Source organism: Strix aluco, chromosome 6, assembly GCF_031877795.1.
Source record: "Strix aluco isolate bStrAlu1 chromosome 6, bStrAlu1.hap1, whole genome shotgun sequence".
Taxonomy (NCBI): domain Eukaryota; kingdom Metazoa; phylum Chordata; class Aves; order Strigiformes; family Strigidae; genus Strix; species Strix aluco.
Genome location: NC_133936.1, coordinates 22,492,780 through 22,520,319, shown reverse-complemented (window position 1 = coordinate 22,520,319; position 27,540 = coordinate 22,492,780). Strand labels below are relative to the sequence as shown.

The following is a 27,540-nucleotide window of genomic DNA, read 5'->3' as shown; positions in this document are numbered from 1 at the left end:
TTGCTGAGATCAGAACCTGGCCTACACCTTCTTTCTATTACTACACACCTGGTTTAGATGGTCACTAGACATGGGGCTCGATCATCTCTATGTAGATTAGGTGCTTTTAGAGATGATCAAGTTCTGGAGCTATAAAATAGTTGAAAACAACTACTCAAACTTACCTCAAGCTGTCCCTGCTCCTGGAAGCTGCTGTGTCCTCTCTCAGTTGCTCCTGTTCTGCTCCTCCATCGGCTCCCTACAAACTCCCCGTCACTGTGCAGAGGAAGGACAGTGAAGAGGAAAACTTCAGTATCTTCTGCCTTTTCACCTCCTTTCCCACACCCAGCTGGGCTGGGCGGTTCCTGCTCCTCCTCTGCACTCTCTCACACTCTGCTCTTTGGTTTAGTTCAGCCCTTTGCGTATCTCACTTCTTCCATGCCAGGAACAGTTTGCTATGGTTTTGCTATCAAACCTCTAATGTAACTGACTAATTTCTCATCTTCCTGCTCTCCTTTAGCACCTTGTGCTGGCTGCAAGTAGACGACATGAATAATGACTCAGTGTGAAGAATCATGGCAGGGAATTAAATAAACTCCAAAACGCCTCTTTCTTTCATCTGCAATTTCTTTCTGAGTTCATCCCCCTTTATGTTTGTAATTTTCCCCCTTTCCATTCTTATTTCTCTGCCCCTGTCTCTTTCCTTTCACATACCCACTGTTAAGTGTTTCCTCCTTACAACCTTTCCAGCCCAAGTCTTTGGTTTTTACCATAAAGAAAACAGACCCAAGGTCAATCTAGTTTGGTTTCCTGTCTCCAAAAGTGGCTAATAGATGCCTGGGCTAGGGTATTTGAAGAGAGAAAGCAAATAATGACACTTTACAATTTCTAGTGGTATGTCATTCCCAAGCCAGTGTGGTACCTTCATGTAGAGTTGTACATGACTACATTTTATTACATTAATTTAAGCATTTTTTTGAGCCTAGGTAAGCTTTGGGCATCCAATGTGCTCTGAGCTGCTGTGTAGGGATCTATTTGCTGTCAGCCCAAGAAACAAAGCACAGCGGTGGGCAACATCTCTTTGCAACCTTCTCCATCAGTATCCTTCTTCCTGAAGCTGGGCTCTGCCACAGTGTCTAAAGGGCTGCTTTTGCCACTTAAGCTCACCCTTCCTCCCACCATGTACAGACCCTCAGTCTGCAGCCTACTTAAGTCCCATTAGCAGCAGAGAGGGAGGGAGAGAGGGAAAGCAGGTGTTGTCAGTGGCTCTTTCTAGCTACCTGGAGCAAAGCTGTTGACCAAGGGGATAACTATTCTGCAAAACATATGTTACAGAGGTATATGCCCTAATATTGGAAGACAGAAGTCTGTGAGTGTGCAGTGTGCCTAGTAAAAGCCTGCTCAGAGTGGAGGGGGTGACCTCATGCAGAGCAGACAGCACAGTGTGACAGCCAGCACTGCTTACTGCTGCCCTTGTCTGCATCTACAGTTCAGGTTTAACCAGCATTTCTTATGCTTTTTTAGGCTGTGGCAAAACTAACAGGCCGAGAATTAAAGGCTTATGCAAAAGCTGGAGCTGTGGCTGATGAAGTGCTCTCATCCATCAGAACAGTGGCTGCTTTTGGTGGGGAGAAGAAAGAAGTTGAAAGGTTTGTTTGGACAAATTGCAAGGTCTCTGATTTCTTTTTCCTGTAGCAACGTAATGTTGTAATGCGCTTCAGAGTCATGGCAATTAGTCTCCAAATTCTACAACAATGAGCATCTGTTAGCTTTGAGAACTACGTGCAGGCATGTTACAGAAATCTAGGTGTCAAATAACATTACATATGCAAAACCAGTTTCATAATTCAGTCAATCAGTGAAATAAAACATCAGCAATACTATCTTCAAGTCATTCCCACTAGCAGGAACATACTGGCAAATTTTCACATTGTATGTACATTGTATGATATATCACTTTTGCAGCACATCTGAAAACTTTGAGTGCTTTCAAGCTAAGAGAACTAGTTCCAGCAAGACATAATGATTTGATGGTGCTAAACTGCAAATTTCTTTTAAATTCATTCAAAACATAACATGGGTGTAGGACATGCTCTGGAGTGTTGGCCAAATTCTCAAATCCTGTGTCAGTCTGCTAAAACCCCAGCCCCCCCTGGCAAGGTATCTGCAGTGAGTGTGGCTTTTCTTGCGCTTATTACACTAGAACTTTCAGGGATTTCATGATCTGTGAGCACTGATGGCTTCAGCAGTGGTGTCTCACTTCAGAGTGAGAGGTATCAACCTTATGTGGACCCTCTGTTGACTGTAGCACAGCCAGCCATTGAAGATGCCTCATTTTGTTGGTCTTTGCTCATTGTGAATTTTATATCAAAATAATTTCATCCCCTTTCATTTTTCTCTCTTTCTACAGATATGATAAGAATCTGGTGTTTGCTCAGCACTGGGGAATTCGAAAAGGAATAATAATGGGATTATTCACTGGTTACATGTGGCTTATAATTTTCCTGTGTTATGCATTAGCCTTTTGGTACGGCTCTAAACTTGTCCTTGAAGAAGAAGAGTATTCACCTGGCACTCTTCTGCAGGTACCCATTTTAGCTTGATGCAACTTTTCTGGACTGCTTCTTAAAACATTAATTCTGGAACATGTATTTGTAGTGTTCTGGTATCTCGTGGCTTAGTGGTAACAAAGACTGTATGTGTCTTTTAAAGATCATTACTCAGTATATGTATGAAAGCATATGGCAAAATTGGATAAGATTAAAAAAATAATCTGTTTATTTTAAAGTTTTGAAATGCTGCTTACTGTGATCAGAATAATACTTTTGTTTGAGAGCCTGCTACACAATTGATGGAGGCATGAAACTAGCTTTCCCATTTTGTGGGTCAGCATGTGGCTTCTGGGTATTGGCTTCTCTGAAGAACTTATTTTGTGATGGAAAACACCAATGTAGTAGAGAGAAACTTAACCAAAGAAAGTTTTATCAAATCTAAGCTCTCTCTCATGAACAGTTTCTGTTCCTTTGAATCACCATTTTCTGTTGCTAATTGCCTATCCAGCTCTGTAGATGACAAAGAAGATGTAAACATATATGCTAATAAAAACACACATGGCTGTGGCTCCTGCAGTGTGTACAAAAAACATATTAACCTGCACGGCACTCATGCATCCACTTCTGCATAGTAGATGCTATAGACACTGACAAATTGATAAATTACTCTGAGGACATTGTAAAATCATAAAATCATAAAACGGTTTGGGTTTGAAGGGACCTTAAAGATCTAGTTCCAACCCCCTGCCATGGGCAGGGACACCTTCCACTAGACCAGGTTGCTCAAAGCCCCGTCCAACCTGGCCTGGAACACTGCCAGGGAGGGGGCAGCCACAGCTTCTCTGGGCAACCTGTGCCAGTGTCTCAACACCCTCACAGTAAAGAATTTCTTCCTTACACCTCGTCTAAACCTACCCTCTGTCAGTTTAAAACCGTTACCCCTGGTCCTATCTCTGCACTCCCTGATGAAGACTCCCTCCCCATCTTTCCTGTAGGCCCCCTTTAAGTAGCAGAAAATTGAATCATTCTGTTCAAAGAGGATCACTCACAGGAAATCATTTGCAACTGATCTTGACATCAGTAGTTGATACAAGGTAGTGCTGTGAAAAACAAAGTAAGCAATTTCCTTGCCTTGCAAATGATAACTATAATTCAGTGCTTCCAAATGATAAATGGCAAACAGTGGGGAGATACACTGTATCTGAAAAATTGTAGGTGTCAATGGAGAGACTCTCCCTTATGCTCCCCTTCCTCTCAGTTTCCAGTCATCTTCCTTGTCCTTCCTGTTTTCTACCATACACTCCTAGTCTGGCAGGGGGGAGGAGGGGAGGATTTATAGATACAAAACATTTAAATATGCTTTTCCTGGTCTTTGAAAAAATGGTCATACACCAGCCATACTTCATTGAGATAAACTAAGCCTTTCCTTCTATCAGATGTACAGAACCTGTTCCCTCATGTTCGTGATGGATTCTGACATGCATATAACCTACTTGCTTTGGGACTTGTTCACACAAGAATATTTGTTTGTAGTAAAGCTGAGTATGAACTTGTGGCATGATCTGTGCATCACAGCGTAGATGTTTGCAGTGCACAGTACATGTACATTAGAGTCTTCCACTTTAGCTATGGGGTTATTCTCAATAAACATCACTATGGTGCAAGGGACAACAGAATCCTGTGTACTTTTATTTCTTTCTCAACAGTAGTGTTTCCTTATACACTTTGCCCATTTATCCTGACTACTGTTTGTGTTGTATTCAAAAGGTTGTCTGAGTCCTTGATTGCTTCTTAGCAGAATTCTCAGGTATTGCCAGACTACAACAAAGGATTACATACCAGTTCTCCTAATGCTCAGAGTGAATGTTCAAATTATCAGCCACAATAAATCAAAAAATGGACCACAAGCCTACAATGAAGACATTATCCAAATATTTATAATCTGTTCTGACAAACCACCTCTGTAACTGAAAAACTAAGGAGGAATAAACGAGATTAAATTCTAGGAAAAAAATGTTCATTCTGACAAACACACCCTGGTATATTAGCACTGAGAAGGATAAGCTATACTTACAATACAGTGCAGCTCACTCCTTATTGTAAGAATAGACAATGAATGAATTTGCATGTGTGTGGTATATAAGTGGTAAATGAGCCTTTATCTTTTGATGTTCACCATCTTCTAGTGTCCTGTTCTTTGAAGCCCTTGTCTCTTATCAGAATTGCCAACTTTTTCAGCCTTGGATGGTTCCTGTCTACACTTAAGAACCTTGATAAAAACCCCTTCATAGGGAGTGAAGTATTAGCAGCAGTTAGGAGATTTTGAACAAATGTTTTTGGCATTTTGGTTGATGTGCTCCAGCTTCACTTGCTTCTCATCTGCAAGGCCAGACTCCAAGGCTGAATTCTTGGAAGTGCCCTCTGATCTGCGATATTCTATCCAGCTTCCTTTATTATCTGTTGGTCCTTCCAGGAAGAGTGGATGCTGTCACTCATTTTGTCTCATGTTGTCTTAGGCTTAGACCAAAAGGGCATCCTAGGGCTTTCAGCAGAGGGTCGCTAGTGAGTAACTCTTCCCTTTGGTTCATGGAAAAGGACTTGAAACAGTGAGCGTACTGGGTATGTGCTACCTGCAGAAACTGTCTACCTGCACTGATAAAATAATCTCACCTCCAATAGTGGCTTATCCAGTGTTGGTAGCAACCCTTACAGTTAATTTCTGTGTGAGATGGAGAAAAAGTATTCTTTGTAGCTGGTACCTGCTCCAGAAGTATGTTTTGCAAGTACTGGAGGAGACAGGAACTGCAATATACAAAAGTTGTAATACAGTGTTCAGGCTATTTTTCTGTTTCTGAATTGTTGTTGCCTCACATCTGCTTACTGGTAAAAGTCATCTCCAAAATAATCTACTAGCCACCGACGTTCAGTTCCAGCCCTTGTTTCAAGTCACAGGTACTGAGTGAAATTGAAGTGGCTTAAAAATACATCAGTGGTACCTCAGTAAATAGCTGGGTGCACATGTTTTTCAAGATAAGTTGCGAAAGATAGTGCAAATCCCTTCTAAGATGCATTTGTTTGCTTTTTGTGGGCTAATTATGTTCATACAGTGAATCACTGCAGCTCAGCTCTTGCACAAGAAGTCATTAAGCCACTGTAGTTTGATTTGTCTGTCTAAGCTCTAAACTGTAATAAAAATATGATGACATATTTTGTTAATTTCTTTTTCCACTTCAGGTTTTTTTTGGTGTTTTAGTAGGAGCTTTAAATCTTGGCCAGGCATCTCCATGTCTGGAAGCCTTTGCCACTGGCCGTGGGGCTGCAGCAAACATTTTTGAGACAATAGATAAAGTAAGTAATGCATTTCTAAGCTGTGTCATTTTGTAGTGAAAAAATAATTAAATAAGCCTCACGTGGTAGTAGCTTAATCTACTGTGTAAATGAGGAAAAATGAGTGCAATAAAAAAAAAATTGACTGTGTAATAGAAAGGTCTAGTGGCATGCACACAGGCTCAGAGACAGGGTTGAACAGATTTCTTAAGTGACCTGTTCCTGAATAATGAAGCTTTACCTCAGCTACTGCTGCTTCTTACTCCCATTTCACCTTACGTGCAATTACTGATCAGTGCTGGCCCATGGTAAGTGTACAGGCAGACAGTAATATTCACCTTGAAGCCAAACTTGCAGTAAGAATCTAGCTCCCAGCCTCCAGATGGCATCAACAGATGTGGTTCTTCTGTGGCCTCTGTCACCTGTCCCAGAGCTACTCTGAGTTAAAATGGGACCAAATGAGCACAGGTACTGGTCACGCAGCAGTCAGAAATGTTAATCACAATATTTTCTAGATAGATAGATATTTCAAAAAAGGTTGTATGAGAAAGTCTAGAGCCACTGGCATTTACTCATGAGGATTCCTTTCTGTATCTGTATAAATTTAGCGGTTGGCAAAATACTGCTTATTTCTTAGCAGTATGTAGTATCTTTGGTCATTGACAAGCTTTACTGTGCTAAAAGCTGTGTAAACACATTAAAATACTGCTTGTCTTTTACAGAGCACATAATGGTATATAAAAAAGGCTAGAGGCACTGTGGTAATGCTAATGGACTTTTTAGTAACCCTTCAATGTTCTCTAATAACAATATCACATATGCCTTACAAATGCACTTCATAAGCTAATGATCTAAGATAAACTGAAAAAGAGATGAATAAGAGAAGTGGTTTTTAGGAAAAAAATTTAAAAGTACAAAGAGTTGCAACAGTAAGAATTAAATCACAAAATTCAAAATAAGGCTGAAAATAAGGCTAAAAAAGCAAACTAAAGTGAGATTTCATCTGTCTAGAAAAAGGGTGAAAAAATTAGATCCATCTACTTGCTGCAGTTGTAGATTTGTGCTTAGACAGAAAAAGCACAGCTCTTCCCTCATACAGACTTTTTTCTGGCACTAAAATTATAACCATGCTGAGGTTACCATTTGCAGCATCAGTGAAACTTTTCTTCATAGCTTAGTATCTGAATTTAAGTAAGATATATTCCTAAAGAGGAACCAATCTTGTAGCTGTTCTTAGCATCTTAGAACATACACATTCAATCTCTTAGGCTACATAATAAATCATGCACGTTTCAGTTATCAAATATTGGTGGTGTTACAGTTTTAATTCACACTGTATTCCATGCTTCAAAAATGTATCCTTAGAAAATTTGATTTCTTTGGGATTCCTCAACTTATTTTTAGTTCTCTGCTCATGTCTAGCAGTCCACAGTACCCAAGGCCTGTCCAAAAGTATGTGAGATCCAAATCACCTCATGGGAAAACTTCAAATCATGATTCCAGCTCTTAGGACTGGGTGTGCAAGGATGAATGTTTTAAATGCAAAGTGGTGAAGTGTGCAGATTTTCAGCAATTAATTGGTTGTTCAGTGCTGTGGGAGAGTGTTTATATGAGCGAAGTAGTGCCATTTTACCCCTGAGAAGATGGCTAAATTAACTTAGTCAAAATGCCTCACTCAGTCAGCTATTCTGTTCCAGCAAAAACTAGCTGAGTGGTTGACTATGGTAGTTGCAGTAAGCCTAAAATGAGAAGAGGGTGCATTCATCTTGCCTGTACTACTCACTGGTGACAACTTCCCTGTCACTTTGGTCTTCAATTTCATGGCACTTGCCTGCTAGCCCTGGGACAGAGCTGTCTGCTGGCTCAGTGCAGCCAAGTGCTGTTCAAACAGAAGTGCCATGGCTTTGTATGGTATTGAGAATATTTATGTACTGCATCAGTATTGGCTGTTTAACAGCAAATAAATAATGCAATAAATTCTGTCCTAGAAACCGGCCATTGACTGCATGTCAGAAGATGGCTACAAGCTGGATAAACTACGAGGTGAAATTGAATTTCATAATGTAACATTCTATTATCCCTCCAGACCAGATGTAAAGGTAATTATTCTGTGAACATATTTACTGTAAACAATCAAAATATCACAGTTCTGCCAGCAATTTCTAGATTTTCAGTAGAGTTTGTTTTCCAGAAGTCCAGACCCTCTGTTTAAAAGTAGACAAAATAATTGTTCTATTAAAGGGTTCTTCTACTTACCATTCTGTTTAGTTTACCATTCTGACATATCCATTGCCATACATATTCCTTGCTGCTGAACATACACTCGTAGGAATTTCAGACAAATTCACCTGCATACAGCTTCTCTTACAATCAATTATACACTTCTATTAACAGGTGCTAGAATAGGTCACAAAATAATAAACTGAATGGTGCAAGGAGATTTTATAAACTCTTCCATTATGTTGGGGATGTGCCATGTGACCCATTAAAATTCTGGGAAAAGGTACAGGAGCATTGGCTGTATACCCCATTATTTCTCTACTACTGTGTTTGAACTGAGAAATTCTCCTTGGAAAAGCATATTATTGGACAAGCAAATGAGTGCTATTGCTTCTAAAGACAGAAGCATACAAAGTAACAGATTTTTCTACATAATTTCACTGTCACATTCTTAATATTTATGCTTTAACAGGCACTCATAATACATGTACAGTGTTCTTAAAAGGGGACTTATTGCCAAGTTCTCCAATGGTATTAACTTGACTAGTTCATAATGATGAACAACAGGATGAAAGATCAAAATCTGCCTGTCTGTCATGGAAAACAGTGTTCTGCATTTATAAATTTCTTCAAACAATGTAAAATATTTGGCTTTCTTTTTTGTCTTTCTTCATAATATTTTTCTGAATTTTGTAAAACTGCTTTGAATCTCCATTTTAAGATACAGAATATACCCACTTAGTTGTATGACTGTGAGAGAATTAGAACGGATAGATTCTGTTTCTTTTTTTGTTCCTGTCCAGATTATGGATAACCTTAATATGGTTGTTAAAGCAGGGGAGACAACAGCTTTTGTTGGAGCTAGTGGAGCTGGAAAAAGTACAACAATACAGCTCATCCAGCGTTTCTATGACCCCACTGATGGCATGGTGAGTGTACCAGCCTAGAATGTGTTTCTCTAGCCTTAGGGACTTGAAAGAATGCCATGGTTTCTTCTCCAAGGTGGGAAGGAAGACTCCAAACTTTATTTTCTTTTTTTTTTTTAAATGAGTGAAAGATCCTCTTCTGCATTTCAGGGGAATACTGAACAGTCTTATTAAAAAATAATTATGTGAAAGAGAAAAGTTGTTAAGAGAAAATAAAAATTCAGTGCTAAATCTGAGTAAAAATTATACCTATAGATACAATAATTCAGGAGTAACAAATCATTTTCCATTCTGGAAAACACAATATTGAACATTTAATCATTATCCCATAACATTGCTTTAGTATATACAATTACCATTTAGTAATGGATTGGCTAAGAATTAACAGTCTCATTCCATTTATGTGTTCCTAGCTGGCACAAATCACATACATATTGACCTATATATGAATGTATGAAAGACAAAGAACCAATTTATTGTAAACATATAATTGTAATTTTGATTATTACTTTCCACCTGGTTTTATATTTGAGACCAAGCAAAAAGAGGTATTGGGAAATGAAATAAAAAAGCACATCTTCTAGACCCAAGAACTAGTGTATACTACTACCACTGCATTGCATTCTTTTATGTAGGAAAGCTGTTTTTTACACTGGTCATTGGAAACACAGTATCATAGGCCCTTCATTTCCACCCTGTCTTTGTCTTTGAACTGGAGGGGATAATGTCCCTGACATTTTTTCTTTTTTTTTTTAAATCCATGTTTAATTGGCTTCTGTAGATTACCCTGGATGGCCATGACATTCGTTCTCTTAATATCCAGTGGCTGCGGTCACAGATTGGTATTGTTGAACAAGAGCCAGTGCTGTTTGCCACCACGATTGCAGAGAACATTCGCTATGGTTGGGATGAAGCTACCATGGAAGACATAATCAAAGCAGCCAAACAGGCCAATGCTTACAATTTCATCATGGATTTGCCACAGGTATGCTGTACCTTATAAAATGTTTGGCAGAATTTGATGGAAAAAATAGATAATCCTTTTGTCCCTTCCTCTATGCAGCCATTTGTACTCAGGTGGAAGGGCAGAAGATTAATATAGATAGTAGGCAGCAACCTTTCCTTTGACTAGAGTTAACTAGGTCTTACTACGTGTATGCCATGAAGTTAAAAAAAAAAAAAAAAAAGAAAATAATTAGTTCCTCAGGAATCATATGCACAGCATTCAATATCATGGTAATAATCATAGTATGATTTTAAAATATGTATTTTTCATGGTATGGAGATCTGTTTCTGCTCAGGCCTGAAGCAATTTAGAGCCCAGACTCTCATTAGCCTGCATATGTTTTTGAGTAGTCTGTATTGATCCTCACAACTTCATCTCCTTGTGCGAGCTCTCTATGTTAGCTAGAAGTTCCCTCTTCACCAGTTCCTTCCCTTATGATGACAGGGCTTTGATCAATCCTATGGTGTCCTCCTTACAAAGTCCGTATTTGATAGTACTGGGCTGTTTACTTTTCTGGAGTGTTATTTTGCCAAGTAGCTTCTGAAAGGGACATGTTACAACATGATTGACAGGATTCAAGTACCTTTAATTAATGTCAGTACATACTTTTTAGCCTCAGTCTATGCATTTCCAGACTTCTAGGAAACTCTTCATAGCAAAACTGTGTAAAGGCCCCTGTTTATTTCCTGGAAATGGAGGAATGACCAAGATTTAACTCTAGGTGAATATAATTAACCTGGCTCTTGAGATGCTAGGCTTTATGTGTTTATTTAATTCTCTGTCTGAACCCAATGCCACCAGAGTATGATGTCCATGAATCACAGACACAGTGTTCTTGAGTCACAGGCCATCAGCAGAGAAGTCCAGCTCTATGGAAATTTTGCTAATGAGTCATCTGATGGAGAGTGGGAGGTGTTTCCTCTCCATTTCAGCTTTTGTTGATATAGTAGTTTTGAGTCACACCAGAACATTTCACCTTTTTATCAGTACATACTTTTGGCTTGGAGTTGGAACTCCAGTTCAAGCAAAATTGTATTATTCATTATGAAGGAAGTTATTTCTTCAGCTCTCCTTTGATTCTGATGCACTAACAATGTTTTGGTCTTTCAAAGACAATAAATTTTTAAGTCTACTCTCAGGACAAATATTTTTACCTTTTTACATTTTACCATTGTCTTCACAAGAAACTTAACAGGCCTTTTTGTTATCTGTTTCATTTTCATTTTTTTCCCTTCACACAGCAATTTGACACTCATGTTGGAGAGGGTGGAAGCCAGATGAGTGGAGGTCAAAAACAGAGGATAGCTATTGCTCGAGCTCTTGTGCGAAACCCAAAAATCCTGCTACTAGATATGGCTACATCAGCACTTGATAATGAAAGTGAAGCTACTGTCCAAGAAGCACTTCATAAGGTTTGCTATAGCATAGCATAAATCAGACTTAAAAGGGCAGAAATTATTTTTAATGCACTCTGCAGAGAGTGCTGCTGAATTGCAACAAAGCAGTGAGAAGCTTTTCTTAATATCTGTTTTACATGCACAAGTAGAACCTTAGTATTATTGACAGAAAATAATTTTTTCTTACATTGGGACATTAACAGAAATCTATGGCTCCCTTTGCTCAGAAACAGATGCTCACCTATGGGCTATGGATGGAGTTCAAGTCAAAGTCAGCTGAAACCAGTAGAAAGACTCCTGCTGATTTGACCAAACTTTAGATTACATAGCGCTGGTTCCAAGCATTTTTGTTTGCTGTCCTGGGAATGGGGCTGTTGTTGTTCCCTGTCAGGCTCGCCTTGGCCGCACAGCAATCTCAATAGCTCACCGCCTGTCAGCCATCAAAGCTGCCGACGTCATCATTGGGTTTGAGCATGGAAGGGCTGTGGAGAGAGGAACTCACGAGGAACTCTTGAAGAGGAAAGGGGTTTATTTCATGTTGGTGACCTTGCAAAGCAAAGGAGACACAGCACTCAATAGAGAAGAAACAGAAAGTAAGCGTTTTGTTTTGTTTTGTTTTATAAAATGATGTAAAATTCCACAGAATGCAGATTTTTTTTTTTTTTAATGAGGGCTAGTTGCTTCTTTATTTTTTCTTCCGCCTTTATGGCTAAATTTTAGCATTCATAGAAGTAATATATTGATTGCCCTGACCAAAGTGTTTTTACTGCATATGCACTGAGTGACCTTCCTAATATAGATCTGCCCTGAAACATTAACCCTGACCTGCAATACCCATAATTTTGTAACTCCATTTAGTGCTGACAGTCCAGTTCTGCTGCACTTGAAATGCAAGCAAATTACAGAGTATGCTGAAACCACCCTATTTATTTTACTAGAGGCAAATTTGAATCAAAGCTTCTGGAATTGGAGGTCTAATAGAATGATCTGTTGTATTTTTGTGAAGCATCATACCTTGGATATGATTATCTTAAGAGAACAATTACAGTGCTAAAATAGGGAAACAGCCTTTAGCAGTGACATCCCAAGTGAGATGGTCCTTGGGTTAATATTCAGTTAACTTCATCATGTCAAATACAAATATAAAACTTGTGGTACATGCAGGTTGAGAAGCAAGGTTGTATTACATTCCTTGCCTTCTACAAAGTATTCCAGTTATGACTTAGAGACACTGCACTTTTTTGCAGATCCACAGTGGACTTGGGTTGTATTCAATTATCGCAGAAACTAAAGAGCTCTATGCACTGTATTTTACAGCAGCAGAAAATAACGTTGTTGAGCCAAGTCTTGAGAAAGTCCAGTCATTCAGCAGAGGAAGCTATCAGGCCAGTTTGCGGTGAGTCTTAAAAACGATTGTAAATCTCAATATGTTTCCAGAATGCTATACTTTGTCCCACTATTCCAAATTCCCAATAGTGCTAATGAATCACTTCTTTGTGTGTTGCATAAAAGGGGGTGGAAGGGCTGCAAGGACTTTGCTAAGACAGAGTTTACTTGGAAAGAAGTAGCTTGGGTAATACATTACTGATTGAAGGCCCATGGATAAATAGCATGACTCTTAATATTACTCCCCTTTCTATCCATAGTATCTTCTCTCCCATTCTGGTCTACTGTGTTAATGTTCCATTTTTAATGCTACCATACAGACATACATTTGCATTACCTAATGCACTTTCAGTCCAGTCACTTGAAAAATGACTTGCTGTGCAATTACTTGAGAAATCAATGCAATGTACAAGGACATTTTTATTATGGCTTTTACTTGGTGAAAGTTAAAACATTTTACAAGCCAGATTGTCTTGTAGCTAGGCACTTATTATTTCTTTCAGGTAAACCCATGTCAGACATATGCAAATTAATACGTCTCCTACATTACAGGGTTATGTTTTGTCAGGGATAGAGGTGGATTGTTTCAGCATCCTATTTTTGCTGGACTGAATTACTTTATGGTGATAACGATGGATTGACTTGATGTCTTAATAGCATGTGCAAATGTGGTAGGATACACCACAATTTTACTTAACAAATACACAGTGCAGGGTACATATAAGACAATGTCTGAGTGGTGGGGCTGGAATATGATTCTGAAAATTATTTGTCCCTGTAGTGGGATATTTCCTTCTCAAGAAATTAAGAGAACATAGAAAAAGAAAGAAAAAGTTTGTGGGATTCCTATTATTTGCTTCTGTGAATCCTGATTTAGTTGGTATGAAAACTACACCTGCTTTGCAAGTATTGTGTTACTGAGCTGGGAAGAACAGACTATTTCTGTCCTCTTTACAGAGCTTCACTTCGGCAGCGCTCCAGATCTCAGCTCTCTAATGTGGTCCCTGACCCTCCATTATCCATCACAAGAGATCATGCAGAGTCTATGTATCTTATGCCTTCTTATGAAGAAGATGATGGACAAGTAAAAAAGGTCCAGTCCAATAGTTTGTTACTAAATTTTCAACCGAACAGGTTATATTACTCGGTAATGATAGCCTGTAGATATGTGCCTCTGTTATAGGGGTTGTTGGCAGATATGTCTTCTTGGATTGATCTTTCTCTTTACTTAAACAAAACCACAGCTTCAGTTCTTACCCTCTGTGTAAAGCCTAGGCTGCATTTTGATGGCTCTTATGCTTATTGGTCCATATAAAATAGCAGAGCATGACCTGTTGATATATGTTGTAGATTAAATTGAAAAAGACATATTCCTAAAAGCTGAATTAACTGAAAAAAAGCAAAATGCTCAGTTTTTGAAATGTAATAGTCACTCAATGATGCAAATGACACTGCCTCTTGTTCAATAAAGAGTAAATTTACTTTCATCTCAAAATCATCTGGAGACTTGAGTAAAGAGACCCTCACTGCAACCCAACCCAAAATCCTTTCACTGACAGTGTCTTTGTGAAATCAACTAGCATAGAAAATAAAGACAGCAGGTCTTAAAATTATGCTGAATATGTAGGAATATACACAGTGGGTTTCCAAAGTGCTTATGAAGATCCTTGCACCAATTTGCATGCCTACGGTTGTTCAGTGCAGAAAGCAGCAGTTAGAAGTCACTGTTCTTGTTATTGCTAAGCCTATTCTGTGGATAAAGAGAGGACTTCAGTGCTGTCACTCTGGCACTGGGTCAGAAGGAAGAGAAAATGCAAGATGTTTCCACCCATTCATCCTTGCACATTTCCAGCAGATAGGTCTTCCCAAAGTCTGTTTTGTCTGGGAATTTCCAACCATATGAACTGAGGGACATGAGCAGGGCTCAGCACACTGAGTGTTACAAAAATTGTGCACAAATCAAACTGCAGGGTAAGTTATAATTTGATGATAAATATTCTGCTCTTACTGGGAATCATTATGGGAATTCAGCATATAGTCTGGGGATGTTTCACAGAAGGGAGGCATAATTATCATGTATAAAGCCTGAATCCAGCTATCACTCCAAAATCTCCCTTGTTTTAATTATATGGCATACCTGTTAATTTGATGCAGTGTCTGATCAGTGTGTTCATCCACAATACTTTAAAATAATATTTAAGAAGATTCCAGGAGTGACACAAAAAGCCACTTGTGAGGGAGAAGTTTAAGTTTTGGCACCGAGTATTACATCACACCTCATCTGGAGGCAGCAAAAAGGGAACAGCCTGAGTTTCAGTGGCAGAAAATCGTGAACTGGTCGTAATTAACCTCTTAAGTTGGAATCAGTAGAGCTGCACAAAGCATGAATCTTTCTCTTTTTCTCCAGGGACAGTAAAGGTAGTCATCTATGAAACCCACTCATGACTCCCTAGCCCCACAAAGGAGCTCCAGACAACAGTCAAGACCCATCACTGTCCCTTCCTGTACAAAGCTAGAGCAGCTGTTTGGGCACTAGATGGCCACTTAACAGAGTAGGCTAACCATTTATCTCACTGTCAAAGGAGAACATCCCTGGGGGAATGCATTTGCTTCATAAATCCAACCTGTTTTTTAGGAATCTGTTGCTGTGGAGGAAGATGTCAAGCCTGTGCCATTTACCAGAATTTTGAAATACAATGCTTCTGAATGGCCATACATGGTGCTTGGATCTCTGGCAGCAGCTGTGAATGGAGCAGTCAGTCCACTCTATGCTTTGTTATTCAGTCAGATTCTCGGGGTATGTTATGCTAACATTTTAAAGTGTATTTTAGCTCTGAAGCAGAGGGGAGTGAATGTACGATGCAGAACTTGACATGTTTTAGGCAAATTTTTAGATCTCATCAGGTAAATGGGGTTAGCCTTCTTGCCTATAAACAATTATTCAGTGGAGATATTTATATCACTGTCATCACACTATCATTTGAGCTCTTTGAAGGGTAGGCTCATTAACATTTGTCATGTGTTCTTCATTATCTCTCTTGTTCACTTTCCAGGAACTGTTGGGTTTCCACACTTGCATACATTTTATTTTAGATGAAACAAGATGTACCTCACGTGCAGGTACAGTGGAGAGAGAGACATGCAGAGGTCCTTCCCTGCAGAATTTTATTCTACAGACTTGGCCAAGCCTTTGAGAAAGCTTTGGATCAGATCCAAAAACTACTTTACTTTCTTGTTCATATATTTCAGGCAGCTCTTTGCTGCCTGCTCCCTGCAGAATGCCCAGGGAGAGGTAGATAATTGTAACAGGGTTCATAGCTGTCAGCAAAAAGCAGACTTGCATCAACAAGTTTGGAAGACAAGCAGGAGATAGGAATTTGCTTTAAACCTTGGCATTCACTAAAGGATGTATTACCATCAAAATCCACAGCCTCACTTGAAACTTTTCAAGAGTTCAACCATGACTGTCTTTTCCTTCAAAAACTTGCTGTAATAGAAAGAGGATGCTTCCCCTTTTGCAAAACAGCTTTTTGGGGAAACATTTTCCAAATTAGTGGGAAACTGGAGGGCTGCCTGAAGAAATTCAGTGCGGCTCTAACTAATGACTAGGAAAGTGTCCTAAATTTTCAAGAATTAAGATAGAGAAAACCCCTCTGTTGATGCTGTTTCTTGTTGGTTAAAGTAATGACACAGTCACTGGGAAGAAAATGGTAATGCCACTATTGTTTTGTCATTTGGATACCCACCTGAAATAGGATAAAACTTGTGTTGTGATTCCTACTTACTTGTTTAGGTCATGGTAGGTACTTGTAGGTCTATGTGTGCAAAGAATATATTACCTAAAGGGCAGACACTCTTCTAGGAACTGGAGGCTGGAAACCTTTTAGGCAGGAAAGAGTGAATGCCCCAGCATCTGAGCTACTGATTAGAAAATGTTGAGAAAATGCTTCTAATAGCAGTGCCAGCAATCTACCAAAAGAAAGATTGACCTTTTGCTGGGTTTTTTGGGGGGAGTTGTTTTGGCTTAGGCATTTCTCCCTGGGAAGTTACTCAGGACTTTGAATCACATTTACTTGCAGCTTGATGTTTGCTAGCTAAGATCCAGGGAGGGGCAGAGCAAAAGACATTCCAGTCCCTGTTGATCCACTTAGTGGCTTCTGGCCAATGTGCTTGGCCTTTTAGCCATAGGTGTGCCACCTCCAAAGACTTTTGTGTCTAGACCTCATGCCAAGGACTGTGGCTTTCACTAGCCAGCAGGTGAGGCACTGCTATGTGCATTCTGCAGTGAATCTCACCTGTGATTCCTTTTGAGAGAGGTTTTCTAGACAATGGGAGATTTGGGGCTGACATCATCCTGCAAGTTGTTAAATGTCTTCATTGGCAAGGATGAATTCCTTCTCTTGAAGGTTTCAGTTCATCAAAGGAGAGACACTGCAAGAAAAAAACAAGCCGTAACGAACATGAGCAAAGTCCAACATCTGTGTTTCATTATTCATAAATTTAAGACAGCCAGGCAGATGGAATATGCATCTGCTTTCCAAGCTGTCTGAATATCTGCAATGATGTTGTGACAGACACGTGGGCTTGTACTCTGGGACCAATATGCTGGGGAAGTGAGGGGAAAAAATCCCCACAGCTATGAAAGGATAAATTTAGCAACATATGCCTTGAAGGTTCTCAGAAATTAATCCCCAAAAGTGAATGAAGAACTGGATAAGAATGAAGAACTGGATATGTCTTCTGATCAGTTCATATCAGAAGTGTAACTTTGGAACTAATTTCATAGTAGTTTAGTATGCTTTGGTTCCCACTGTGGAACTGTCTCAGAGTAGGGGAATGGATCCTTCCCAGTGAAACTCAACTGGAAGGTGTGCTCCAACTGCTATTGGGCATGTAGCCCATGGCCCCAGATAAAAGACAGTCAACTCTAAAACTGCTGAAACTTGTATAATCACATGGACACCTCAGCCACAACTCTTTCCTTTTATAGACCTGATGCTATTGTCCATGCTACATGTTACTGTAATCAGTGTTATTTTTTAAAATCAAGAACATAGGTCAAAATTATAGCTGAGCATGTTGGGCTAGCTGCAGAATGGGATCATTGAACTTTACAGTACAGATTTGCAAGGGGAAAAAAAAATCCTCTGTTTGCAATATGGAGATCTCTTCCCAATGAATGCTATCCACATTTCCTTCTGTAGTACTGTAACGTGCTCTTGCGCTCAGTTTAGGAAGAGTGTAAACACATACTTCAGCCCATTGCTTTTCTTGAGCTGGAATGCTTCCTTGAATTTAGAGCTTGCAATAGGAATCCCAGACTGACCAATAACGGACTTCACCAGAAACCCTCAGGGTGTCTTGCAGACTTCGCAGTTCTCTCAGCCTTTATCTAGACGCAATGGAGAGCCTGGCCACAGGAACTGGGAAGGCGTTTCACATTTTCTTGCTTAAGTGAAAGCAGGGGAACTGGTTTGAATGTGGGTTATATGGATAGAATATTAAAGCAAAGGCTCATATCACTCTCCCTTTTCATTCATAAACATGGATATGGATCCAGCCTCCCTGAAATCAGGAACTGTGTTGCCTTTGGCTTTCTTGAAATGAAGACTCCTACTTAATCTTGCCTACCATCTAGCCATACAGAAGCAATGAACAAAAGTTTATTTATAACAAGCATAAATACTTACTGGGACTCACTGTAGGGTCCTAGGGCAAGAGTTTATCTCTCTTTTCAATGCTCAGTCTTATATTTGATATTTATTTATTCAATTAGAGAGAAAAATTTCAAAGTGTGAAAAGAAAAAATGTTTAGTTCAACCCATGTATGGGTCCATCTGAGTGTTTCTGGATGACTGTGCAAGAGCCAGCACACAAATCACTTGTGAAAAAGCCATCAGCATCTCTGGAGAGTAGTGTTTTTCATTCCAGTTCACAACTACATATTTATTATGATCCATCACATACTGTGTTTATCATACTGTTTTATTAGTTTTACTCGTTAGACTTCCTATTAATTTCAACAGAGATTTTGCTGATTTTTTTTTCATATGAAAATGTACCAGAGCACTGTAATTAGCATGACATTCATGTTAACAAATGTTCACAATGCTGAGTAGTTAGTTATTCCCCTGGTTATGTTTTAGGCTGGCTATGCATGACCACTGCTATGAATTGCATTTTCCCATTCATGTCTAGATATTGCACACCATGATGAGACAGAAAACACCATCACAGCAATTCTAAAATCTAGACACCCCATAGCACACAGTTTATGCATGATCAGAGTTCACCTTGTATCTCATTCGGTCCAAGTGTTTAACTAGAATATTTCCCACAGAAAAAACAAACAAACAAAAACCAGCAGTATCTTTTCTAGATGCATAAGTTACAAAGATAGATGAAATCTACTTACAGCCTGTTCAATACAGGATCAGACATGAATGTACAGTGGATTTCATTAAGGGGATAGGAACAGCAGCAGACCATTATATGTTTTGTTCTTATTATGACAGCTTAAACCTTACCTGGTGATTTTTTTAAAAAACCAGAGATTAATCTGAGAATGTAACATGCCTTGCTACTGATAAGACAGCATGGCATTGGAACAGCTCTTTTCTTGAAACACTAAGTGCCTTTTTGATACTATCATTTTGGATTTTGCAGGATTTATTTTGTTGCCAAGGTACTGATGTTGAAAGTTAAAGTACTTGAAGTGGAATTCCCACTAGAGAACAGCTATTTCTTTTTCTTAAATTCGTGCTGTAATTCCTCTCTGTTACTTTGATGCATAGCTCATTTTGAACTGTAAATAACTTAGGATGAGTTTTTAGGACTAGTACTTTTGATTTTTGTGGAATTTTTGTATTTTGTAGCTGTAATGAAAATTCCTTCTTCTCTTTCTACTGTTACTTACCAAGAAGAATTTAAGCTGGTTTCAATATAAGTAAAAGTCGAATGCACAATTTATTTTTAATTATACCTTACAGATAACAGATGGAGACATTAGTCAATTTATAGTAATTTTTACGTGTGAAATCCAATTAGAATTTATTTAAGGTTAGTGGAGAAGTGCAAACATGAGCTGTGGCTTATACCTGCAAGTAGCAGAAGTAGTTTAACAACTTCAGGCAGGTTAACTGACCTGCATATCAACCGTTCTGACTGAAAGGAATTGCTAAAGGATGGCTACTTAGATTTGGATCACTACTTCAGCAGCAGCCAGTAATGCTGGCAGATGTTGAAAAAGACCAGATATTAAGAACAAGAGATAAAAGGAAAATACCATGGAGACTAGAGCAGAATGGGGTGAAGGGGCTGTACTTTAAGCACTAACGCTTTTTCTCGAGTACCAGCAGTAAGCGAATAGCTCGTACCCACACTCCTTCAGTAAAAGACAGTAGGTTCGTCTTGAAGCCTACCTATAGCAATTATAGCGTCCATTAGTGTTGTGCAAGGAAAGTCATGCTAGGTTATAATTATTTACATAGACTTCATTTTGTATGGCCCAATAAAGTTGCAATTGGCTTAGATTAGAGAGGAAGTGAGGGAGCTGCTGTACTGTTGCTTTGTCACTGTGCTATTTATTTCATTGTTATTCTCTGGTTATCACACTGGATCTTATTTAGAGTGGGGGGATGGTTGATTAATTATAACTAGGGATGGGCAACAAGTAATAGCAGTATGTGCAGACACTGAGTATAACAAACTTGTTGTTTAACAGAAGTAAAAAGCATTGTGTTGTACCCAGGCTCACCTTAGGAAAAAGACAGAATCAGGCCTTTGCAAGGGGTGAGGGAGAGCTCTGTGTTCTAGCATGGACTTCTGCACTTGGCAATAGGGAGTCATGAACAAACTTCACACACAGCAAAACTGACACTTCTAATATGATGTTACCTTTTTTTTTTTTTTTTCTTTTCCAAAGACCTTCTCCATTCTTGATGAAAAAGAACAAAGAATCCAGATCAATGGTGTCTGCCTGCTCTTTGTCTTTGTTGGAATTCTTTCATTTTTGACACAGTTTCTACAGGTAATAGCAGTCCAATATGGGTAAATTTTCTTTCTGATCCTTTATTCTGTGGGTATCTCTTTCTGTACAATATTTATATTTATTCTTATGCACCCCAGGGATACACCTTTGCCAAGTCTGGAGAGCTGCTTACAAGACGGTTAAGGAAAATTGGTTTCCAGGCTATGCTAGGACAAGACATTGGTTGGTTTGATGACCGGAAGAACAGCCCTGGTGCTTTGACTACGAGACTTGCAACAGATGCCTCACAGGTCCAGGGGGTAAGACCTGGTAGCTTAAGAATTGTTTACTATAAGCACTGATTGAAGGCCTATTTTGGCACATTGTCACAGAAATCAGCTAGCATGCAACCAGCAAGGTCAGTGTAGATCAGTCCTTGGTCAGTCAATTAAACTATTTCTGTTCATCATAGACTGTCAACGTGGAACTATTATTGCTGTATTTATCTAAAAGCACAAACAGGGTCACAATTTACTGCCCATTATTCCTGCTTGTATTACCAGAACAAGAACACAAAAATCAATAAAATACCAACCATCAATGGAATGGGAAGGAGCATCCAGTGCAAAAGTTTTAATTTCTTTTTTCTGGAGATGAATTAGGTTTTTGCCACAATGCTTCAGTGTTTATTTTAAAACCATGTCAGACTAGTATTTTAGTGACATTCATCATTAATCATGTTTTCAAGTTTTTAGCACGGTATTGGGCTTGTTGTGACAGTTTTGATTTAATCTGACAGTCCACTTCAAAAAACAGTTTACAGTACTGGCTGGTGCTCCAGCCGGGGAGTCATGAAGTCAGTTTCAGCGTGACTTCTTGTTTGGGAGAATGAACCACTAACTCCATGCACTGTGTTCCCTGGTGGGTGAAGGTTAAATCATGCTGAGCTATAAATGTTACCTATCTGAATTAATGCTTTGGTAGAAGTGAGTCAGATGCCATTTTACTTGGCTCCAATGCAAGCAATTTTCTAGAAACAAAGACGGAAACATACAAATTTCTTTGTTACAAAAATTGTCCTAATTCAGCTTGACTGAAGATGGTAGGTTAGTTTTTAAAAACTATTAATGGAGGTTTAAAGAATTTAAAAGACAAATGAGAGAAGAGGTTCCCGAAACCCCTGTCAGCAGCAGCTTCTACAGAATCAGAGAAACCACCTGCAAACCTCTTCATCCCTTACAGGCACTTACAGGGAAACATTTTAATTAAAATAAACAAACTTGCAAAACGCTGACTGAACCATTTAATAGCCTCCTAAGGGACATTTTGTTCTAAGCAGCAGTAGAGCAGCTGTGCACAGCCATTCAACCCACAGCTCTGGGGTGAAAAAACAGAGCTACTTGAGCAGCAGTGTCCTCCACCTTTCATTGCCTGACACAGAGCTTAGCCAGCTGCTGCTATTGCAGAGCAAGCTGAAGGTGAGAAGGTCTGAAAATGTCTACACCTGCACCAGGAGTAAGAAGTGGACTCTTGGAGTGTGTGTGGGGTGTTAGAACTGCAGGATCCAGGTACGAGCAGCCCTATGGCTGCTCCTTTTGGTAGCCTGTGCGGAGCTGGGAGGTGTACCTTCTACTGTGGTCAGCCTGAGGCACCTTGCCCTATTGCTGCAGGTCAGAGGAGGAGTAGATGATGAGCATTTTGTGCTGCAAGTTCACATCCTCCAAATGAATTCAACTGAAAATGATCAAGGATATCAAATGTATATTTTTTTTCTAATATATAGCAACCTAGTTCCTATCTAGGGCTACTGTTTACTGCTAGGAAAGAAAATAACTTTTGAGTAAATAAATCAAGTTTATTACAAAGAATAGTGTTCTTGAAGTGCATAAGGAGAAGATGAATGCATTCCATAAAGGTGATGTCAAAGGCGTATTTAAAATTTTTCCTTAAAGAGACAGGCAGAAATGCAACTTTAATTCATCCCTTCTCAGTGATGTTTCTTACTGATTTTAGCACAGCTGAGACTTTGTTGTTAATAGTTAAGTTGCAAAAGTGTTCTGTTTATTATTTAAATCTAGATGGATAAATGTAGGGTCTAAACAGAGTGTTCAGATGAGTGATTCCCCAGGGAAACAAAGGAACTAATTTCAATAGATTATCTTTCTCACAATCATTAGAAACAATTTTCTGGGTTCTCAATTAAAAATTTTGTGAGTGAAAGGAATATTTGACATTTGCAGTCCTTGATACAATTAATTGCAAACAGTATATTAAAACTGGCTAAAATGCAGTTCAGTCAGCAGCCTTTGGTGCCTTATGATATTTTAATATGATTTAGAGCTTTCTAAAGTTTTATAGGAAAATCTTTTTAAAGATTATTGAAGTTACTATTGAAGTACGAGTCAATCATCTCTGTTTCTTTTCTTTGAAGGCAACTGGATCACAGATAGGAATGATTGTCAATTCCTTTACCAACATTGGGGTGGCCATGATCATTGCTTTCTACTTCAGCTGGAAACTGAGCTTAGTTATACTGTGTTTCTTGCCATTTTTGACCTTATCTGGAGCTGTGCAGGCTAAAATGCTGACAGGATTTGCCTCTCAGGACAAGAAAGCGCTGGAAGCTACTGGACGGGTAACGTTATTTAAAAACTAATTTATATTTGCAGTCACGGGTAGTTGAAAAATCAGGCATTGGGACCATCAGGAATTCAAATGCAAAACTAACAATGTTTTGCAAATAAGTTGAAATATTTCAGCTTGTCAAACCATTGGAAACAGCATTGGGAAATTCCTAACTACAAAAGCTCTTGCTGCATGGAATGTAACTGAGTTTTCAAAAGTTATTTGAACTAATTGGTAGACACAGATCTCTCAGCAGTCTGTTTCACCTTTGTTGGGTTTTATTTAAATACCGATTTGTTGATGGCCAGTGATTATGCTGTCCTCAGAAAGCAGTGATACTTGTACACCTAGAAATCCTCACATCTGAGAATTCAGCACTGAACCACAGATAGTATATTGGTTTTAGAGGGAGCAGACTTGTTCCTTCGGTGGCCCCTACGAGCTTACCATCTTCTCCATCAATGTGTGCTGCTAGGTCACAGGCACCACTTTACTTTTATGTATGTAGTTTAAGGGTCAAAATTCTATCAATTCTCATTTCTCAGATAGTGTGTATATATATATATATTTTAAATTCAGATAAGCATTAACCCTTTTTCTGATAATTTGTAACAGGAGAGATAGCACTTTCTCATAATACTTTAAATTTTGCTCCATTGTGAAAACCAGCCAGCATGGGACACGAGGAAGGAAATTCCTTTCCTTGGAAAGAATGTGTCCAGTGTTCAGTGACCCCTGGCTTAAGACCTCCTCCTTGTTACTCTAGCTCCAGTATCACAGTTAGCAGCATCCCATGCTCCATTGGCGGCAAGACCCTGTGAACTGCCTCACCTTGAAAGCTGAGAATAGGTTTATGTAGTTTGCACTGGCTGAGCAGACTTCAGTCCATATACCAAACAAGGAGAAGACAGGGACATAGAAGAAAGGAATGCCACTTTCCCGTGAGTTCACTCCGATGCAGGTTTGCTGCCTTCAAAATACTCAAACTCCTTTGACTTTAGTCCTGGGTCACCAAGATCTGGCACATGACCCAGAACCTGATACTTTTTAACTGTGCAGAAACTGAACTGCCTCAGAAACACCAGGGATTTAGAAGGCAGGCAACATGAAGAAGACTACCTCAGGTTACCCCGGTCAGAGTAATGCCAAGCCTTCTCCCCCATTTTAGGCTGCCATATTCCTAGCATCAGTAAAAGTCAGCTTTGCAGGCCCTTTCAAAGCCTCAGATTTTCCTTCTGCAGAGCTACTTTAGCCCATCCTAAACCGACTCTTGCAGAGTTCCCACTCCTCCTAATCCTCCTCTTTCCTAGATTAAAGTCCTGCCCACCAAACATCTTAACCTGTCCCACCTTCCACCCTGCCTCATCTGAACCTTCCCTCTACCCATCTGAGCTCTCAACCATCTTCAGCCTCCTCTTGACCTCAATCTATGCAGCAAACACAGGGACTGGAGCCCTTTGCCCTGCTCAGCTCTGCATCTACTGGCTGTTTCTTTCCCATTGACTGCTGCAGCTAGCTCAGCCTGCCACCCCCCTTTTCCACTTCTCCCAAAGAAGCAAATCTTCAGTTTCCAATTCCCATTTCTGTGTGTGATTTAAAGAAGTGTGTCGTGACTGGGGGCATAGAACTTAAAACATGTTGACTACCTACACATGAAGACTTCTGGAATTATTATTTTTTTAAAGGCACAAAAGGTATTATGTGAACTAGTATCACTTGACTTTGGTACCACTAACCAAATGAATACATTTACAGGCCACTGTTGAATGCTGTTAGGAGCAATCTTCAATTCCAAAAAGCCAAGGAAGAATTAAGACCTGATCAATTGCCCACATTCAGAATGGTTTAATTATTTACAAAAAGTAATAAATCAAAATACTGTCTTGACAAGGAAACGTGACCAATGAGTCAAAGCATCAGCTTTTATTCAACAGCATTCTGTCATTACCCAGAGGTTGGGATGAAAAGGTCACTCAATGCTTCAGCAGTTTTGGCAATGACTGATTATGTCTGGTGTTATTTTCTAATTTATTTGCCAGCACTGCATCCAAATGCTAAACACTCTGAGTTCTTCCACAGTGATTGCTCATCAGCCATGCTAAACAGGGAAAAGCACAGTCTGAACAATCCAACTCACAGTACTGACTCATCTGCTCCTTCACATTGTATGATGATGCAAGAGATTTAACTCTTAATTTAGGCCAAGAAAAAACCTGAAATTTGATGGAATATTTTTAATGATTTATATTCATATCTCTTCCTACATGCTGAAAACATCCATAAAACATATGCTGGATTATTCCTTCCCAGGGCAAAATGTCACACTACGAAGCTTCTATCAAATTCCAGGCAAACTACAGCATTTTAAACCAATTTCTTAATAAAATCACTTGGGATAAGTAGGGTGAAATTAGGATCAAACAAACTGTCAACTTACTTCTATAGATGAAATTGTAGTGCTATTTTTTTGGGACAGAAACCTGAATTTTGACTGGCAACAAAGCACAATATGAAACCAACAATTAATTAAAGCTCCAGAGAAGTTTCCATGGGGATTATCCCATAATTTTGTGTTGCATTTTTCTATGTACATAGGCAAGCATTTGCTTACTCTCTGCCTATGTACATAGGTAAAAATCCTGGAGATTGTGTAACTGATGTTAGAGGAAACAAGGTGTCAACCTCCATTTATATATTCCATCTCATCGGGCTTTTTGGACACAAACAAGAGAAAGAAAGCATCACTTCTAACGCTTTCCCTGACTACTGCTATAAGTAAAACTAAAAAAATTGAAATAAACATCTTTAATTAATGCATGCAATCAAGAAAATAACAGTGTGCCTAAAACCAGTTTTGCTTTTGTGGATGTCCCATTTAGTCACATTATGTGAAATAAGTAACAAGTGAGAGTGTGTGCCCAATTTCCTAAGCGTGCTTACAGTAACTTAGCTCTAGTGGAGCAGACAGAGTATTACTATTGAGGATGTTAGTAGATAACTGCTTGTAGGAAGGTTTCTCTTTAAGTTGGATGATATTTGGGCCAGTCTGTACCATATCTGACTCAATTTATGTATGGCATTAGTGACCTGTGTTCACGAAAGACTCGTGCATTTGTGAAAGAGCACACTCTATTTTCCAAGTAAAAAATATGAGCTTTTACCCCCCCCTTTTTTTTTTCTCCTCCAGATTTCCAGTGAAGCCCTCTCTAACATCAGGACTGTAGCTGGGATAGGGAAAGAGAAAATGTTTATCGACAATTTTGAGAAGCATCTGGATATGCCCTATAGAGCTGCAGTCAAAAAAGCACATGTTTACGGACTATGTTTTGGCTTTGCCCAGAGCATAGTGTTCATTGCCAATGCTGTCTCTTACAGATATGGAGGGTTTCTAGTTGACACTGAAGGACTCCATTACAGCTTTGTGTTCAGGTGAGTCCCTGCTGGAGCCAGAAACTGGCTCCTCTCCAGAAGCGCTGGTCTTGGTGTAGCACTGCTTCCCGATGGCTTCCCAAGAGTGACCGTGTCCCCCTTACCCACAGGGTCATCTCTGCTATTGTGACCAGTGGAACTGCTTTGGGAAGAGCTTCTTCCTATACCCCAAACTATGCCAAAGCCAAAACATCTGCTGCACGCTTTTTTCAACTGGTTGATCGGCTTCCTAAAATCAGTGTTTACAGTGAAAAAGGGGAAAAATGGGTAAGAGCAGAGATGAGTAATTTGTGATGTCATTCAGCTCAATATAAGCATTGAAGTGGATTTATGTCAATGAGGATCACTGCTTTACAAGGAGGTTATGCTGATTGTATAATTGTTACTCGTCTTTGCTCTTTTGGAAGCAGCGAGCTCTGTACAAGACAGCAAGAGTAATATAAGTGTGGCTATTAGGAATTTGTCAGTGTAAAACTCCTGTAAATTGGAATAGGACCAATTTGGGTGACTCACAGAATAGCATCTTTTTTCTTTCTGCTCTACCATTCACACATAAACCTATCACTACCTTGTAATGGAGGCTTTTTTTCCATTCACATCAAAATGTTGGGGGTATTCATGAGGAGGTGAATCATCTTTGAGTGAGACAAAATGAAAATGCTCAATTTTTGGTGAACTGAAAAGTCAGACCCAGGAAATACAAATAGTTTATTTTTCATATATT

The 27,540-nt window shown here is 39.2% G+C and overlaps 2 protein-coding genes across 2 annotated transcripts in view; one reads left to right on the top strand and one right to left on the bottom strand.

Moving 5' to 3' along the window:
- The window catches only part of DHRS9 (dehydrogenase/reductase 9), a 32,412-nt gene extending 32,209 nt beyond the window's left edge, over positions 1-203 (bottom strand). The window contains exon 1 of the mRNA XM_074829030.1: positions 165-203. The gene's annotated coding sequence lies outside the window, so the exon portion shown is untranslated. The remainder of the gene's footprint in view (positions 1-164) is intronic.
- The window catches only part of ABCB11 (ATP binding cassette subfamily B member 11), a 47,002-nt gene that overhangs the window by 13,905 nt on the left and 5,557 nt on the right, over positions 1-27,540 (top strand). Inside the window, exons 9-24 of the mRNA XM_074829967.1 lie at positions 1,504-1,628; positions 2,390-2,564; positions 5,766-5,879; positions 7,847-7,957; positions 8,882-9,007; positions 9,786-9,989; positions 11,252-11,422; positions 11,799-12,000; positions 12,725-12,803; positions 13,751-13,886; positions 15,429-15,590; positions 20,718-20,822; positions 20,921-21,082; positions 23,194-23,397; positions 26,575-26,816; positions 26,927-27,083. Of these exons, the coding sequence (XP_074686068.1) occupies positions 1,504-1,628; positions 2,390-2,564; positions 5,766-5,879; positions 7,847-7,957; positions 8,882-9,007; positions 9,786-9,989; positions 11,252-11,422; positions 11,799-12,000; positions 12,725-12,803; positions 13,751-13,886; positions 15,429-15,590; positions 20,718-20,822; positions 20,921-21,082; positions 23,194-23,397; positions 26,575-26,816; positions 26,927-27,083 (2,475 nt within the window). The remainder of the gene's footprint in view (positions 1-1,503; positions 1,629-2,389; positions 2,565-5,765; positions 5,880-7,846; positions 7,958-8,881; positions 9,008-9,785; positions 9,990-11,251; positions 11,423-11,798; positions 12,001-12,724; positions 12,804-13,750; positions 13,887-15,428; positions 15,591-20,717; positions 20,823-20,920; positions 21,083-23,193; positions 23,398-26,574; positions 26,817-26,926; positions 27,084-27,540) is intronic.